The sequence below is a fragment of the Centropristis striata genome, chromosome 16 (genome assembly GCF_030273125.1).
Source record: "Centropristis striata isolate RG_2023a ecotype Rhode Island chromosome 16, C.striata_1.0, whole genome shotgun sequence".
Classification (NCBI taxonomy): domain Eukaryota; kingdom Metazoa; phylum Chordata; class Actinopteri; order Perciformes; family Serranidae; genus Centropristis; species Centropristis striata.
Window position 1 is genome coordinate 29203105 of NC_081532.1, and position 15110 is coordinate 29218214.

The following is a 15110-nucleotide window of genomic DNA, read 5'->3' on the forward strand; positions in this document are numbered from 1 at the left end:
ACAGTAAACGCCACAACCGAGGTACATCAATATGTACAAGAGGGCGCAAGCATTTAAAATCTCTTCTGCCAGGTAGTCCTCCATACAAGAATATACAGGATGCAATCCAGGCAACCAAAGGTAACTCTGTTAATAGCTTTATAATCTTTTTTTCTACAATAACATTTTTTTTTGATAAAAAGAAAGGAAAAAAAAGCTGATTATACAGATGATCAGTGCATATGACTTTAGTCATTTATCACTTTTCACACATCTCACATTTATACAACCCTGAACTCTCAATACAATTCTAGATTTGAGCTAACTGAGCATCGCACGAGTAGACAAGTTGGTGAAATTACACAGGTGAGCATTTGAGGGTGTTGATTTAGGTGAGGGGGCAGCTTATACGACAAGGCCAATAGTGTTACTAGGTACTAAAATAAGTTGTCATTTGCAGTCGCCACTTAATTCATTACTTGTTTAGTTAACATGAGCACAATTCAGTCAAATACTGTACAAGTTCTAGGGGAGAATCACAAAATAAAAATTAATTGAAGTCTCCACATGTGAACCGTTTTCTGAATAGTTTGGATAACACAAGACGAAAACACTTCCTATAAATGTTATGAGGTATTTCAGTTCATGAAAAATTAAAACAAGGGGAATGGACGCATAGGAGTCGCTTTTTTTTGTTCCTTTTTTTTTGTTTTGTTGGGGATGTCAGAAATCACATCCAAGCCACTGTCAATATCCGCTAACATTTCAGCTACAGCACTTTTGAGTATTAAAAAGCTATTTCCTACAGTTGTCATTCTGTGTAAATGGGTTATTTAAGGGCCACATCCTGAATTGTAAATCTCTTGGGCAACGCGGGGCAGTCCTGGGGGCGTGGGGGCTAATCGATGGCCTTGAGATGCAAAGAAATATTTTTTTGTTCCTTATGAAGCGTGAAAAGTTGCTTTAAGAGTCATCAGCACCTACCAGGTTTGCAATAAGCAGCCAGGAGCTGAAGATGTTTGATAAGAGAGACATTTAGTGCACTCACTTAACAAATACAAGCAATGCATCGCAAAAAAAAGGAAGAAAAAAGGCATTTTCATACACAAAGTTCCCAGACATACTGAATAAACTGGCATGAAGAGTTTTGATTTTTACATGTGAACACAGCAGGAATTGGTGAGTGTAGTAGAAATACAATATTGTAATTTTAAAATAAAATGTGAATTTTCATTGTTTTTTTTGTTGCATTTTAGTTTTTTGCTTCTTTACGGGAGGGAATCTTCAGTAAAACCACATTTTCATGCAAACACACACAAAGAAATCTAGTGAATTAGGTTGTTATTCGTGTTATTTCTCTGGTTTAAAGGTACCCTGTGGAGTTTCCACTGTAAACACAAAGTTAGGTTTACATTCAACATTTATGACCAAAATGCATTGTGCGTGTCTTTAAGGCCTAACAAACATGTTCAATGCTATTCCATACATCAAAGGATTTTCAATGGCTTTTCTTTTTACGTTTGAAACCGGCAGTTTTTACATCGGCCTTCGGTCCCTTTTATGCCTCGTTACCATGACGCCAACAGTTGCTATACACATTAACGCCCCCTGCTGTCATGTTCACCCTTCGTGCTCGTGCTAGTAGAGCGAGGACCCGCTCACAAAAACATTTCTCTACAGCATCACCAGTGAAAAAAACTCCACAGAGTAGCTTTAAAAGCGAAACTTCACTGTTGTATAGCTTTGCGCCATTATCTTTTACAGTGTTACAGCTCTTTTATATTGTTACTTTTTGTGATATAGACAATTGCAAACTTTGCGTGTCTTTGGCCTTTTTGCCACGAAAGCACATTAGAAAGCAGCTAATTTAGGATTAAAGTCTGTGTTTTTTAAAGGTTTAATCATTTTCTACCACCACAAACCTAAATGCGGTGAAATAGTTAGGATTGTCATTTAGAGTCACAACAAATTTAGTCCATTATTATTGTGGATTATATAAATTAAACCATTCAGTGTTGATCAGAGGGACACCAAGGTGATTAGAGGAAAACCTTTGTTTGCTACAGAATATTCAGCTAAGCATCCCAAGACAAAGCAGAATCACATTTTGTCCATGGCAAAAAACTAACTCAAGCGACATGATTTATTCCTTGAAAGTTTAAGTCAAAAATATATACATACATAAATTTCCAACAATGCAATTTTAGACAAAAAAATGGCAGAAAATAAATCTGAAATAAAACCATTTCTCTTCAAGAAATAGATCTATTGTGTGTGTGTGTGTTAAATACAGATTTAGTCAGTGACTATTCATCTTTTCAGATGGGGAATTAACTGGGGGAAAAAAAAGAAAAAGAAAAATCAACCCACAGATCATACACTATAGCAGCAAACTGTTTTGTGCTCTGGCTTGTGGTGCAGCGGGGTAGAGTTTTAGGCAGAGCAAACCCAAATGGGAATAAAAAGGTGCTATACAACCATGAGAACACAATGCAGTCAGCCGATTTGTTCTTGGTTTGAATGTCCGGCTAATGTGAAGAATAAAAATAGCCTTGTGAGTCTTACAGTTTGTCCTATCATCAGACTGGTAATGGGTGATTTCTTTTCTAAAAAATAGTCAGTGCTTAAACCGTTCACATCAGTCAAATGATCAGATGTTAAATGTAGAAGCTAAAAATCTATCTGTACCACATACAAAAAAAAAAGAAAAAGAATCTCATGAAACACAAACTTGGCATAGGCTGTCATAAAGCTGAAACAAGTGATTATAAATCATATGGCACCCACAGAGGGCACTGGTAACAATGTATGTTTAGAAATTGATATTTAAATATGACACAACAGATGTGTAAACTAGTCTAGAGCTGACTAGCTGCAACGCACTGTACACCATGGGTAAATTAAACTACTTGTGTCATCTCAGGTTGCTGTATAGTTCTGATATATAGCTTGAAGTTGTTCAAACAGCGAAACAGCATGTAAACTGTGTATTTTTTGGAATAAGAAGTAGTGAAAGCCAGTGTCGGGTTGATATGAACACCAGCTGAAAAAAGGGCAGACGATGGGTAAGCAATGGGAGAGCAATTCCCTTAAACTCCAGTCTGGTCTGTTGTCTGAACCACCATAGCAAATTTAAATTAGAGTTGCACATACAAATCTGCCTTTACACTGACACACGTGCGCACATACATACACACAAGCACCCACGCACGCTTGCAAGTATCTATTCGCACAGACAAACGTGTTAACAGGGGTCTCTTTTTTTTTCATCAGATGCCTCGAAATGAAAAACAACAAAAAAAAGGATTATTTTTCACTTCAAACTTCCAAAATGACTGAGAAACACTTTGCCATTATTATTTGAGCATGTACAGAAAACCACTTACAAAAATAAAATACAATAAAAAAGCACAGGGAAAAAATAATTAGGATTTAAATGGTTTGATATAGAGAGCTTACTGTGCTGTCAACTATACAATTTACCCGTTTCTTAAAGGAGCATAGACTAACTGAAAAAAAAAAAGGAAAGTAAAAGCGCAGAGACATTGTGCCTGGAGGACAAGCAGTAATATTCACTGAATAGACATTTGTTACAATTCCAGAAGAGCAGGAAAAGGCAGATAGTGCATAAAAGGTTCTCTTTTTCATTTCTTTCATTTTTTAACTTAAAATCAAGCTGCATTAAATACAGGCTGTTTGTACAGGACAATTGCACTTCACAAAAACAGAAATATACAAACACACACAAGGAAATGTGAATCAAATTAATTACAGCAAAAAAAATCTTACTACTTAAGCTGATTATTTAACAAAAAGAAAGAAAACCTTGGGGACTCACTTGTTATGGATTACTTTAGAGGGGAGTATTAAGGTGTGTGAACATAAAGGGGGAGACAAGACGGTGGGGATCCTGAACTCCAGAGTGGACTGGTGCTGCACTATTCCAGGTTTGTGTGCATGCAACTCCTCTTCTTCTTCCTCCTCCTCCTCCTTCTCCTCCCATGAAATTCCCTTCTTAGAAACCAAAAGCTCAGAGTGACGGAGAGACAGACTGCTGAGCTGAGCTGCTGTGGGTCTTGAGAGGATGGTGGTTTGTAAACTCTATGCTGTGTTAGTGGTAGGAGGTTGTGTTACCACATGTCGTCTGTGGACGCAGAGTCCTTGAAAAGAAAGGAGAGGAGGGAAAACACCCTTCAGACTCTGGCGCTACATCCATCAGATCTCTATCAACAGCTGGACAGGTTTAAGCATGTACAAAACAAATTGACTGAATCAAAATCATCCAGGAGTTGATAGAGACTCTTGTGTATCGACACCCTGATTCCCCCCAACATTTCTGATGCTACTGTAAATAATCTGGAGGTGAATAAGTAAATCATTATTTGAACATATGAACTTTTTTATGAATGCTGCATTCATGGCCATGATAAGTGTGCAAGACAACATAGTTCCTGTTCCTGATTTATTTAAGCCCTCCTCTATTTCAGGCTTCCGGTTTTTCAGGTTTGTAAAGAGCTGGCAATGTTTTGGAAAATGTGTTTGCTACAGGTAGTGGCTATTACGAAAAACGTGAATACAAGTTTGATAGTGCATAACAGGTTTATGCATCAACTTGTTCAGACTGATTATTTCATAAAAACCTATCGACCTTTCACTGCAAGTTCAGACATAAACATGACCTTAATTATCTTTTGAGCTGGAACAGTAAATGTGGGAATAAATGATTGCAGTACTTACATGCTAACAGTTACAGTATGTAACTTTTCTGCATAGAAATGTACACAAAGGACTGTATATTTTAAGAGTTGCAAACATATATACAGTCATGGAAAAAAGTATTAGACCAGCCTTGTCTTCTTTAGGTTCTTGTTCATTTTAATGCCTGGTACAACTAAAGGGACATTTGTTTGGACAAATAAAACAGGCATTACAATGAACAAAATATTGAAGAAAACAATGGCCTAATTATTTTTTCCATGACTTTACATTATGCAAAATGTTTCCAAATATTTTCAAAACTAGAGATATTTGTTTTTTTAATCAAGGTAACATTCTTTGATCGCCCATGTTTTTGTGATATACTTTTACATCCTGTGTCCACAAAACAGCATTGGAGAAATGCTGATTTTTTAACGAGAAACTGCTTTATTCAGTGTTTTACCGTTTAAATCACCTGCTTTTTTTATCTATAGATAATTCACCTCTCAGTAAAAACCTCCTGTGTGATGAACACTGAAGGAATCCTAACTGCAATAAGCTCATTGCAATCACAACAATGGCAATGAAGAGAATAACTCCCATGATCCCACACTACTTCACAACATCACCAAACTCTGCCTTTAGTTATTGTTTTAATTGAGGGACCCATAGCCGAAGAATATGACATATTGAGCGTTAAGGCTCAATCTGGTTGTCGTTGTTGAGGTTGTTTTAGCTTCGTAAGGAGGTGGCAACGCCTGGAAACTCTTGCTGATGAACAATGCGTAATTTGCCATGGGTACAGGCTATTACAATGAGCTTGAATACAAGTTTGACAGTAAAGGTTTATGCATCAACTTGTTCAGACTGATTGTTTAGCACAGACCTAATTATCGTTCAATACAAGTTCAGGCATAAACTTGGCATCAGTCATCGTTTGGGTTGGAACAGTAAAGGTGAAAATAGATTAGCTCTCTGCATGTAGTTATTGCATTACAGCATATACACACAATGACTGCCATTATTCTGATGGCTCAAGAGCTGTCGTAACTGCCGTGTTGTTTTAACACTGCCTGCATGGATACTTCCCTGACAATCTTGTTTAACGGCCAATCTTAAAGGCCACTATCAGGGCAAAATTAAATGGATCAGTATCAGCCAAAATAAACCGCATCAAATGCCCCTCCTTTTACTGCTGAAACCTGCACTACTTTGCGACAGCTAGACTCTACAGTGCAAACATTTTGTCATACATGCTAGTGACAATTAGAGTGTAGCAAATGTGAAAAATTATTTGGGTACACAGGTGCAAATTACTCTGATTTTTTACACCTGAACTGGCAAAAATGACATACAAATTTTCTAAGCTCCAACACTTTTGTAGTTCATATCGGCGTATGTTTTTGAACCAGTTTTAGGAGCAAGTAACTCCTACAAAAATATAGTTTGCCTTATTCTACTATGTAAATATTTGTTTTTAATTAGATATGCTAAGAATTTCTGTCACAAAATGTTTATTTCAGGATGAGTTAAGTTATATTTCATATAATTTTGAGGTTGTAGTTTGCGCACTGGGCAGCTGTATGCCATTCAGATAAATGTGTGTTTTGGCCTTGGTATCAGCACATACTTAGTAATAAAGGACTCAGATTGGAGGCAAAAAAAATTGATTAGACATTCCCAATGTTAACGCCTGCTGTCTGCAACCAATCAACCAACCAGAATGTCCCTACACTCCCAAATAGTAGAAAAAAACGGGTTACAAAAACTGACAGTTCATTTGGTTTGGGGTAAACATTTTCCCCAATGGTGTTTATGGTCTTAATTGCTAGTTTCAATTTTTGTTCAATAGAGCATGATATTCATTTTGTAAATGATGGTACCCGTTAGAGAAAAATAGACAATCAAGCCGGGCATGCTTTAGGGCGTGGCTAACCACTTCCACAGCCCTGTCAACCAGGATAGAGGTGTAGCTATGCATCCATGGCACTGTGTACATCTAAAAAGCAATGAACATGTTTAAAGGCGTTTCAGAACTTTGACCCTTTCACAGAGTGCTTTCCCTCTTCAGTAATTGCAACATTTAGGTCCCCTAAAAGTTGCTTGTCTAAGTATATTCAAGGCTAAAAAAGAACCAAGATGATGACAGCAAAAATGCCAAATGCCAGCCTATCATTTTTACCCAATAATGACAAATATCCAGTTAACAAACAACTCCAATGTTACAAAATATGATGTACAATGCATTTATAACATACCCCCTGACATTTTCTGTATTTTGTGGTGCTACTTGAGTTCCTAATGGGCTATAAAATAGGATTTCTTGTCACAGATCTATGGATTACACGTCACATACTCAGCAAAACATATTGGCCCTCATTTATCAAATGAGCGTACAACAGAAAGTGGGCGTACAGTCGACGTACGGTCATTTCTACGCAAGGCTTGGCATTTATCGATTTGGACATGAGCAGAGGGCACAATCAGACCTCACATTTGGTCTCAGCTCGTGTACGCAAATTTGAGTCGGAGAATTGTTATTAGACTATTGTATCGCTGCGTGGAGTGCTGCCACATACTCTTGTCTGGGACAGATGTACTAAATGTAAATAATTTAATAAAAGTTATTATATTGATGTTCTTATATTAATATCTCTACATTATAATAATAATAATAATAAAATTTGCATATTATATAGGCAATATATATCACGGACGTATAAATTAAATATTCTAATCTCACCGGGAGTTGACCCCACCACTGATTTACTTCCTTTTCACTTTTTATGCTGCTGTTGGTTCTGTTGCACCTGTTGGACGTCAGCGTTTCACTTTCTTTCTCTGAGAAATTCCTCTTCTTTTGGAATTTAAACTTAGTTTAAAACATTGCTTACTTCCCGCAATCAAAAAGCTGTGAAAACTTTAAGTCTGTGTTCCAAATCCAGTCACTGCATATTTCTGTACCTGCTTGAAATGTCTATTTCGCTCCTTTGTGGTTTGTAACGGTGCACTTTGCGAATAAAAAGTGACTTAAAAAGGAAAAATGTCCTCCTTTTGGCTGTATTGCGTCCTTCGAAGCCGTAAACTCTGGAGGGGGTGGGCGGGGTGCTGTGAACCCAGTCTATATTAGGGCTTGATATTTAAATTACGCTCGTGTCCAGCCACAACAATGATCAACAGCCGATCATTCTTACGCTGTGATTGGGGAGATACGACTGTATCATGAACCCCGTCATAAGACGATATATACGCTCAGATCTGCGCTGGTGTCTGCATTCGTTTGCTAAATGAGGGTCATTGTGAAGATCTTGTCTGAAGAATTAAGAGCGGAGCTGGATGGAAACATCCAAACCAAGCAACCGGGCCGGACTCAATCAGAGCAAACGATGAAAGGTAGGATGACAGAGGTCACTAGAGAATCTTAAATAATAATAACAACAACAACAACAACACAGGGTCCCATGTCATAATGTTGGTAATTTGAGAAGGAGGGCATGTGAAGACTGTGGTAAAAAGAAAGACCACAGAACTCTATATGCTATCAAGCATGGTCCTGACAGTATCACACTGAACGGCTGTTTTTTTTGCAGCAGTAGCTACAGAATTACTCACAATGAATTGGGCCAAATGTAGAGAAATTCTAAAAGGAGAATTTGTTGGGAAACAGAGTGCACTAAAGGTTTAACAAAAACTTAGTTTTAGCTCTGTTATTTCATATACATTTTTATCTGTTAATAAACTTACTAATAACTATAACCTTGCATAGACAGCTAAATCAACATCAGACTGTCTTAAAAAGAAGAATTTTAAAGTCCTTTGAGGCCAGCAAAAGATTTGTCCTCAAAGAACAAAGCGCTAATAGGGATTCAGGTTCAAATGAGTACTCACATAAAACGGTTGAATACATAAACAAACACTGTATACAGTTTCTATGAGTCGCTTTGAATACATTTATAAACATTTCAAAGAACCTTATTTTTTGACCTTCTCCATGGAAAGCTATGTGTCATTTTAGCCCATTATATATTCAGGCTGCACCACATAATACAGAGAAAATCAAGTGGCCTGATGGCTTTCTGAACATATCCTAATTTCAGAAATAACTCAGTGTGTGAAAGTCATTTAAAAAGTCCCATCTTTACACAAACATGAAACAGTGAAACAAAATGACAATTTTTACTGTCAAGGACAAGATGACATGTGCACAATTCAGATGTAGCTGACCCAGTGAGCTCATCTGATAAAAACTCAAAAGCACGATATCTGAGTGGACGAGGGCAACAGCTTTGTGGTCTGTTTGCATATAAAAGATTGATGAGCAGTGTTCCTTTTTTGTTAACCAGTATGTGAGAGAGTACAGGTTTTTATATTCCATCCACACAAATACCAGACAATTTCACTGATTAGCTCGCTCCTCTTTGTTTTAAAGAGCACCAATTAGTGAAATCAGTTCATGTGGTATAAATGGAGCCTTTTTGGCATAGAACCTGCAATGCAATTGAGGTCCTTTGTCAAAATAAACCAAGTTATGTGACTGAAGTGACCATTTAAAGTGATACTTTGGATTTTTGAGGTTGGAGTCGCATGAGGTACTCATCCATAATCGGAGTATTACAACCCTGATTCCAAAAAAAGTTGAGACACTGTAAACCGTAAATAAAACCAAAATATGTCAAACTCAGGGTGTATTTACAAAAACAAGTTTTAGACACGATCTTCAACGCCAACAGACTCCTTTGACAGAACAGTAATTTTACCTTTCTGAATATAGGAGTCACTATTCTACCGCTGTATCGATTGGTTAGTTTGTTTGTGTTATTGTGTGACTTTGAAAAGAGCATAGAGATCAGTTTGAGTTCCCTGTCGCAAAGTGCCATCTGACGGCAGCGAAAACAGTGAAAATATTCTAAATAAAGCGTACACTTAAATTGATGATGATCTTTTAGGTGGCTTATATACATTTTGCTGCTGCCCCCATCCACAGAGGTACATTACTTGGTTTCTGCTTCAGTACTCCTGCCTACTTCTCCAAATTGGGGGTGTGCTGACAGCCATCTACTCTAATTCATACACTGACTATGGATGAGTACCTCATACAACCCCTCTTCAATAAATCTGAACTACCTCTTTAATGGAAACAGGAAAAGACAATTTTCTGCTAGTGTCAGAAAAACTATAGTATTATAACAATGTAATGGTGTTTTTATACATTTTCTCTGCTTTTCAGATTCACATAAACTTGAAAGAAAGGGAAAGAGACATTCGAGACAGGTCACAACGTAATCACAAAGTCAGACCGTAACGTTTTTTCTCTGACTGCATTTTGAGTAAATTAGACTTGGCAACAAGCCTATTTCCTTGCTCCGTCTTTTTTTAATACAAATGACATGCATAAAATTGGTTAAAATTTGCACACATCAAAACACATGCATAATCCAAGCCAGGCACGCCTACAGGGAGTTGAAAGATAAGTTGTGATACTTACTGTGTCATCACTTCGGTAGGGGTTGAGTTTGTTGTACACTGCTTCAATAACACTTCGTCTGAGGAAAAAGTATACAAATATTAGATGTTTTCATTAAGTGACTAAACTGACAGCCCCTGTCAGACAGCAAAACTTGTCAATGTCATCAATTCTAACCACAAAGCTCACATACTTGCTTGCCAGCTCTCCTCCGGGAGGGAGGTTAGGGATGCTCTCAGATGCTAACGTCCGCATAACATGCACCAAATCCGGGACACCTTCATCCCCCTGCTTTTTGATGATCTCTGTTGGAAAATAAAATTATATTTGGATTATTTCACAAGAATGTATAGGACCGTTTCTTAACACCCTAGCTTAACTTTTTACAGACTTCTCTTCAATTAAAGCATAGAAGTTAGAGTTGGGTTTTACTAATACTCAAGTTATATCATTATTATTATTTATATAACTCTTTAACACTGTTTTTAGTGTGTTTGTTAAATACAAACAATAAATTACAGCCATCTTAATATATGTTCACTCTGTATACACAACATCTATATTTTTAGATGCCTGTCCATCACTCCTCTGTTGCTTTACCTGATTTTTTTTCTTTTCTTTTTCCTTACTCAAAGGCTTTTGTGTCAGTTTTTGCTCATCTGAATCAATGGTCTAAAGAGAGAGGGTGTTGTAGGCTGTATAGATTGTAAATCTCAAAATTGGGATTTGTGTCTTTGGTCAATTTGAAAATAATTTGACTTCACTTGACTTTGCCTCCTGGTTAGAAAGTATCAAGGTTTAGTGGTGTAACACTGAAAGGGAGTGGAAACGCTTTATGAAACCTACTGTACCAGTAGAAAAATATTAACCAGGAGGGTTTTATGGACAAACCCTTTTTCCTGGTAGTCAAGTCAACATTGAACAACATGTGCTAATTCCCAGATAAAATGTCCTCATGTTTGAAAATGTGCCATATATTTTCAAAAACACTTGACACTATGAAAATGGCATTAACATGTAATAACTGTCAATTGTTACTGTAAACAGCTTACTTTCTATGGCTGCATTTTTGCTCAAAAGGTAGGGTTAAATGTAAATGATGGTTGTGTACTTTAAACCTAAGACTTTTAAGCTTAGTTGATAAAAGTCTACGGAAAGACACCACTGATTCAACAAAATGAGCAAGTGTTCACCTGACATGTACAGTGAATGGCAGGAAAAAAAATTTTCGTAAGAGAACAGGTCTTTTAATTGTTTCAAATGAAAAAAAAAACTGCTGTGCCAGTGCGTCCCCTGCGTCACTGTAGAGACTATTATGTGTTTAAGTTCGGGTTTGTTTCAAACTTCCTACATGACTATAATGCAAAAAAGGACACTATAAACTGCTGATATAGTCCTGACAAAAACTGTCAATACATTTGTGTATTAAGCCAAACCTGAGATGTTGTGTGTGATCCAATCAAGCAGAAAACAATAACATTTGAATGAGGAGTGTCGCAATGTAGAGGTATGTCATGATAACCATGATATTTAAAAAGATCTCGTTCATAATAAAAATGATAATATCTGGTAAATAATCAAGTGCCTGTTACTAAACACACAATGTTAAATATTAGATTGACTGGTAAATTTTTTTATTAATTATGTTATCACAATAATATGATTATTGTGGATTCTTTTGGCCCATAATCTTGTGGTGAAGATTATTGGGACAGCCCTAATTTGAATACCTAGATTATACACAGACTAGTGTATAATTTGGACGTTTTCCCTGATCTACACACAACTATGGCAAGAAAGCCCATTCAGGCAAATTTGTGATTTGTCATATTGGACAATTTTTCTCTCCTACCTTCTACTCTGCCCTCCAGATATTTGTCAAGCTCAGCCTCCCGTTTCACTGCTTCTGGAGATACCTTTGGTGCCCCCGGAAAGCAGATTAACACGACACTCATATTGTCCCGACTTCCCTGTGGAAAAATACAAAACAAACACAGAGGTCATGTAAATCAATGAAAATGTCACCAAAACAGAAAAGCCTGTAACAAACTGTAAATGAAAGTTTTGTATACATGCCATACCTTGTACAAGCAGGTGTCAACAATTTCATTGCTGACTCTTTCAAGATCATCTGTCACCTCTAGCCTTGACCTGACAAAGTCACACACTTCCTCATTGGCCATGACATCCCAGATGCCATCACAGGCTAGTATAATGAATTCATCTTCCCCCTCGCATCTCTCTATTGCATAAACCTCGGGCTCAGGAGACACAAGCTGCTCTGTCGGGCCTTTTCCATGCACACACTTGTAGTCGAAGTCTCCCAAAGCCCGAGATACAGCTAGAGAGCCATTAACTCGCTGGATCATGACTGAACCACCGGCATTCTGGATCCTTTCCTTCTCCATAGGGTTGCTGGGTTTGTGATCCTGTGTGTAGAAGTGCACAGCTCCGCCCCGGCTGAGGAGTCCCCGTGAGTCGCCACAGTTGATAAAGTAGATATGGCTCGGAGCAATCATCACTCCCACTGCAGTGGAACCACTGCGGTCCACACCATGCTTCTTCTCGGAGATGGTTCGCATGTGTTCATCAATCTGCAGGAATCCTGTGCGGATCCCAATCTTCACGGTGTCCACAGAGGGGTCCTCCTGCAGAGCACTCTGGAAGTCTGAGTTGCTGGTGATGTGCTCCAGCAGGTGCTCACAGCAGTATTTGGCCACCTGAGACCCAGCATGCCCATCATAAACAGCAAAGAATGACCAGCGGTCGAGACCATGAGGCAGACCAATTACTGCTGTGTGTGCATCTTCCATCTCTACCCGCCAACCCTGCATGCTACTCAGCCCATACCTCAGTTCGTTGCCCTCACCACGGGAATTGTATTTTTCCATCTTTGGTTTGTCCAGAAATGCACCCATTGTGTCCCTCTTAAGACCTGTAACACAAATTAAAAGAAATACATCTATTTATAAGATATAGCTGAAATGTTTTCTATTGCAGCCTATAACTTTTTTGACAAAAAATGCTTTCCAATTCAGAAATTGTACCGATTTATACTTTTTTTAATAAGGGAAACATTTTTTTAAATAATTTCGCCAAAAATATACATGTGACATGTTTAGTCCTAAGAAGAACACAGTGTTCTATATGAAAGGGGTTAAAACGAATAACACACATTATATCCATTTGTTGAGAACTATAGCATGTTGGAGCTGAGTTTAGGCCCCCTGCTCTGATCTAAAAATAGTAGACCGGTGTACACATGTTGGCTACATATTAGGAACACTGCTGGTGTGGATCAGGTTGAAACGACCTTAAACCACTGCCTGATCAACGTCAAATGAAATGAGTATAATGTAATTGTGTTTTGAATATACCGCTGAGCACCATCTATCTGACCTTCGCAATGCATAACACCATACTAGCTAGTCTAATAAGGTTATATGAGTTAAAGCTACCGTTACATGCCTGCAGAGCTAACGCTAGCTAACCGACTGACCAGTTACTCGATCACCACCACAAACACTCCAGGAGACCTGACAAACCTACAGTACTGCTGACGTTGTGGAGAGCAAATACAGCATGAGCCTGCTCAGTGAGGCAGCCTGTGCTGTTAGATTAACCCCAGAAATTTAGCTCTGTAGCAAGTCCAGACCACAACCCAAATAAACAAGCAGCCTTGCCTAGTTGCGGGCCTTGACCCTTGTCCCTCTCAGCTAACTCTGACAGGCCTCTCTCGTCCTGGTTTCTAACGTTAGAGCAGGAGAGCCTCGGCCTTGCTAACGTATCATGGCTAGCGGTGAATGCTAATGTGGCTGGACTAGCTAGCCGTCCAACGGTTTCAACAGTGGCTGGCTTCAGAGTAAACGTTTTGTGACTTACCAAATATCCAAAATACCGGTTGACAGCAACGGAAGCTGCGACAGCGACAAGGACTGAGTGGCCTCAGCTCACACCGGAGAGGCGACACCGACGAGACTAGCGGGGTCGAGCTAGGCTAGCTAGCAGGTTAGCTAGCAGTGAGCAGTCGTCACTCCAGACTCAGAGCATATAAATGTGTAAAGGTCCCTCTTTGCTTACGCCCCTGAAGCATTACATTATCTCAGCTGGCGTTCCTAAATATATTCTAACAGATTTTCTAGTGAATTTTCGGGGCCGGAGCTCTGCGTGGCCAAGCCAGGGGAAGCTGTCTGTCCCAGCCTCTCCACTAGACAGCCTGACAGCTTGCTACTAGCGTTAGCCTCGGAGGAGCAGAGAGCCCCAGGACGGCGCTGCGCCTAGTGGCCGCACCGCGTCACTACAACCTCCGATACCCAGCAAAACAGACATTAGACACATTTACTTTATTCTTTATATTGTGAATAACACATGTATATGAACAGTATGTAGACACAAACCGGTTCATACCAGGGGTACACATATAATAAATAGATAAATGATTATAGTACAATAAATGATAAATAAAATAACAATGAATCAAAATAATGTATCAACGGCCCATCAAATGGGCAGGTTTTAAACGCTTTCTTATTTTTAGACCCTGTATTGTGGTCCAGTGTATGTGTATACAGTGTATATATATATATATATATATATATATATATATATATATATATATATGGACGGCTGGTATGTTACCATCACATTATTATTATTATTATTATTATTATTATAATAATACAATTATAATCAACTTTGTAAACGCATCCCTGGTATTGACAGATTTGTGTGTAAACACTGTAAATGTACCTGCGTTTTCTTAAAATTAAATAATTTTAGTAATTACAATTTCCGGGATAATTACGTGACGCTCACCGACCAGAATAAAGCTTTTCCCTATACACAATCTCAATAATATTTTCACAATTGATCAATTCTGTCCGACCACATATGAAAAGTTAGTAGAGCCGTGTGAGTGAATCATTTAATCAAAAGTGTGTGTGTGTGTGTGTGTGTGTGTGTGTGTGCG

At 38.3% G+C, this 15110-nt stretch overlaps 1 protein-coding gene across 1 annotated transcript; it reads right to left on the reverse strand.

The window, feature by feature from the left end:
* Window positions 1–2104: 2104 nt before the first annotated feature.
* Window positions 2105–14365, reverse strand: ppm1aa (protein phosphatase, Mg2+/Mn2+ dependent, 1Aa). Its single transcript, XM_059352819.1, has 6 exons — window positions 14024–14365; window positions 12223–13076; window positions 11994–12111; window positions 10335–10446; window positions 10163–10220; window positions 2105–4139 (listed from the first exon to the last, which is right to left on the reverse strand). Exons 2-6 carry the CDS (start codon window positions 13057–13059, stop codon window positions 4110–4112), a joined length of 1155 nt encoding a protein of 384 aa, XP_059208802.1. The 5' UTR covers window positions 13060–13076; window positions 14024–14365; the 3' UTR covers window positions 2105–4109.
* Between the last annotated feature and the right edge of the window lie 745 nt (window positions 14366–15110).

What these genes read in the sequence shown, in the direction of transcription:
- ppm1aa (XM_059352819.1), bottom strand. Translation starts at nt 13,059, where the DNA reads ATGGGTGCATTTCTGGACAAACCAAAGATGGAAAAATACAATTCCCGT. An exon ending in GGAGGAGAGCTGGCAAGCAA is followed by an intron (nt 10,221 to 10,334) that starts GTATGTGAGCTT and finishes CTTTTTCCTCAG; the next exon opens with ACGAAGTGTTATTGAAGCAG. An exon ending in CCTACCGAAGTGATGACACA is followed by an intron (nt 4,140 to 10,162) that starts GTAAGTATCACA and finishes TTTCTTTTCAAG; the next exon opens with GACTCTGCGTCCACAGACGA.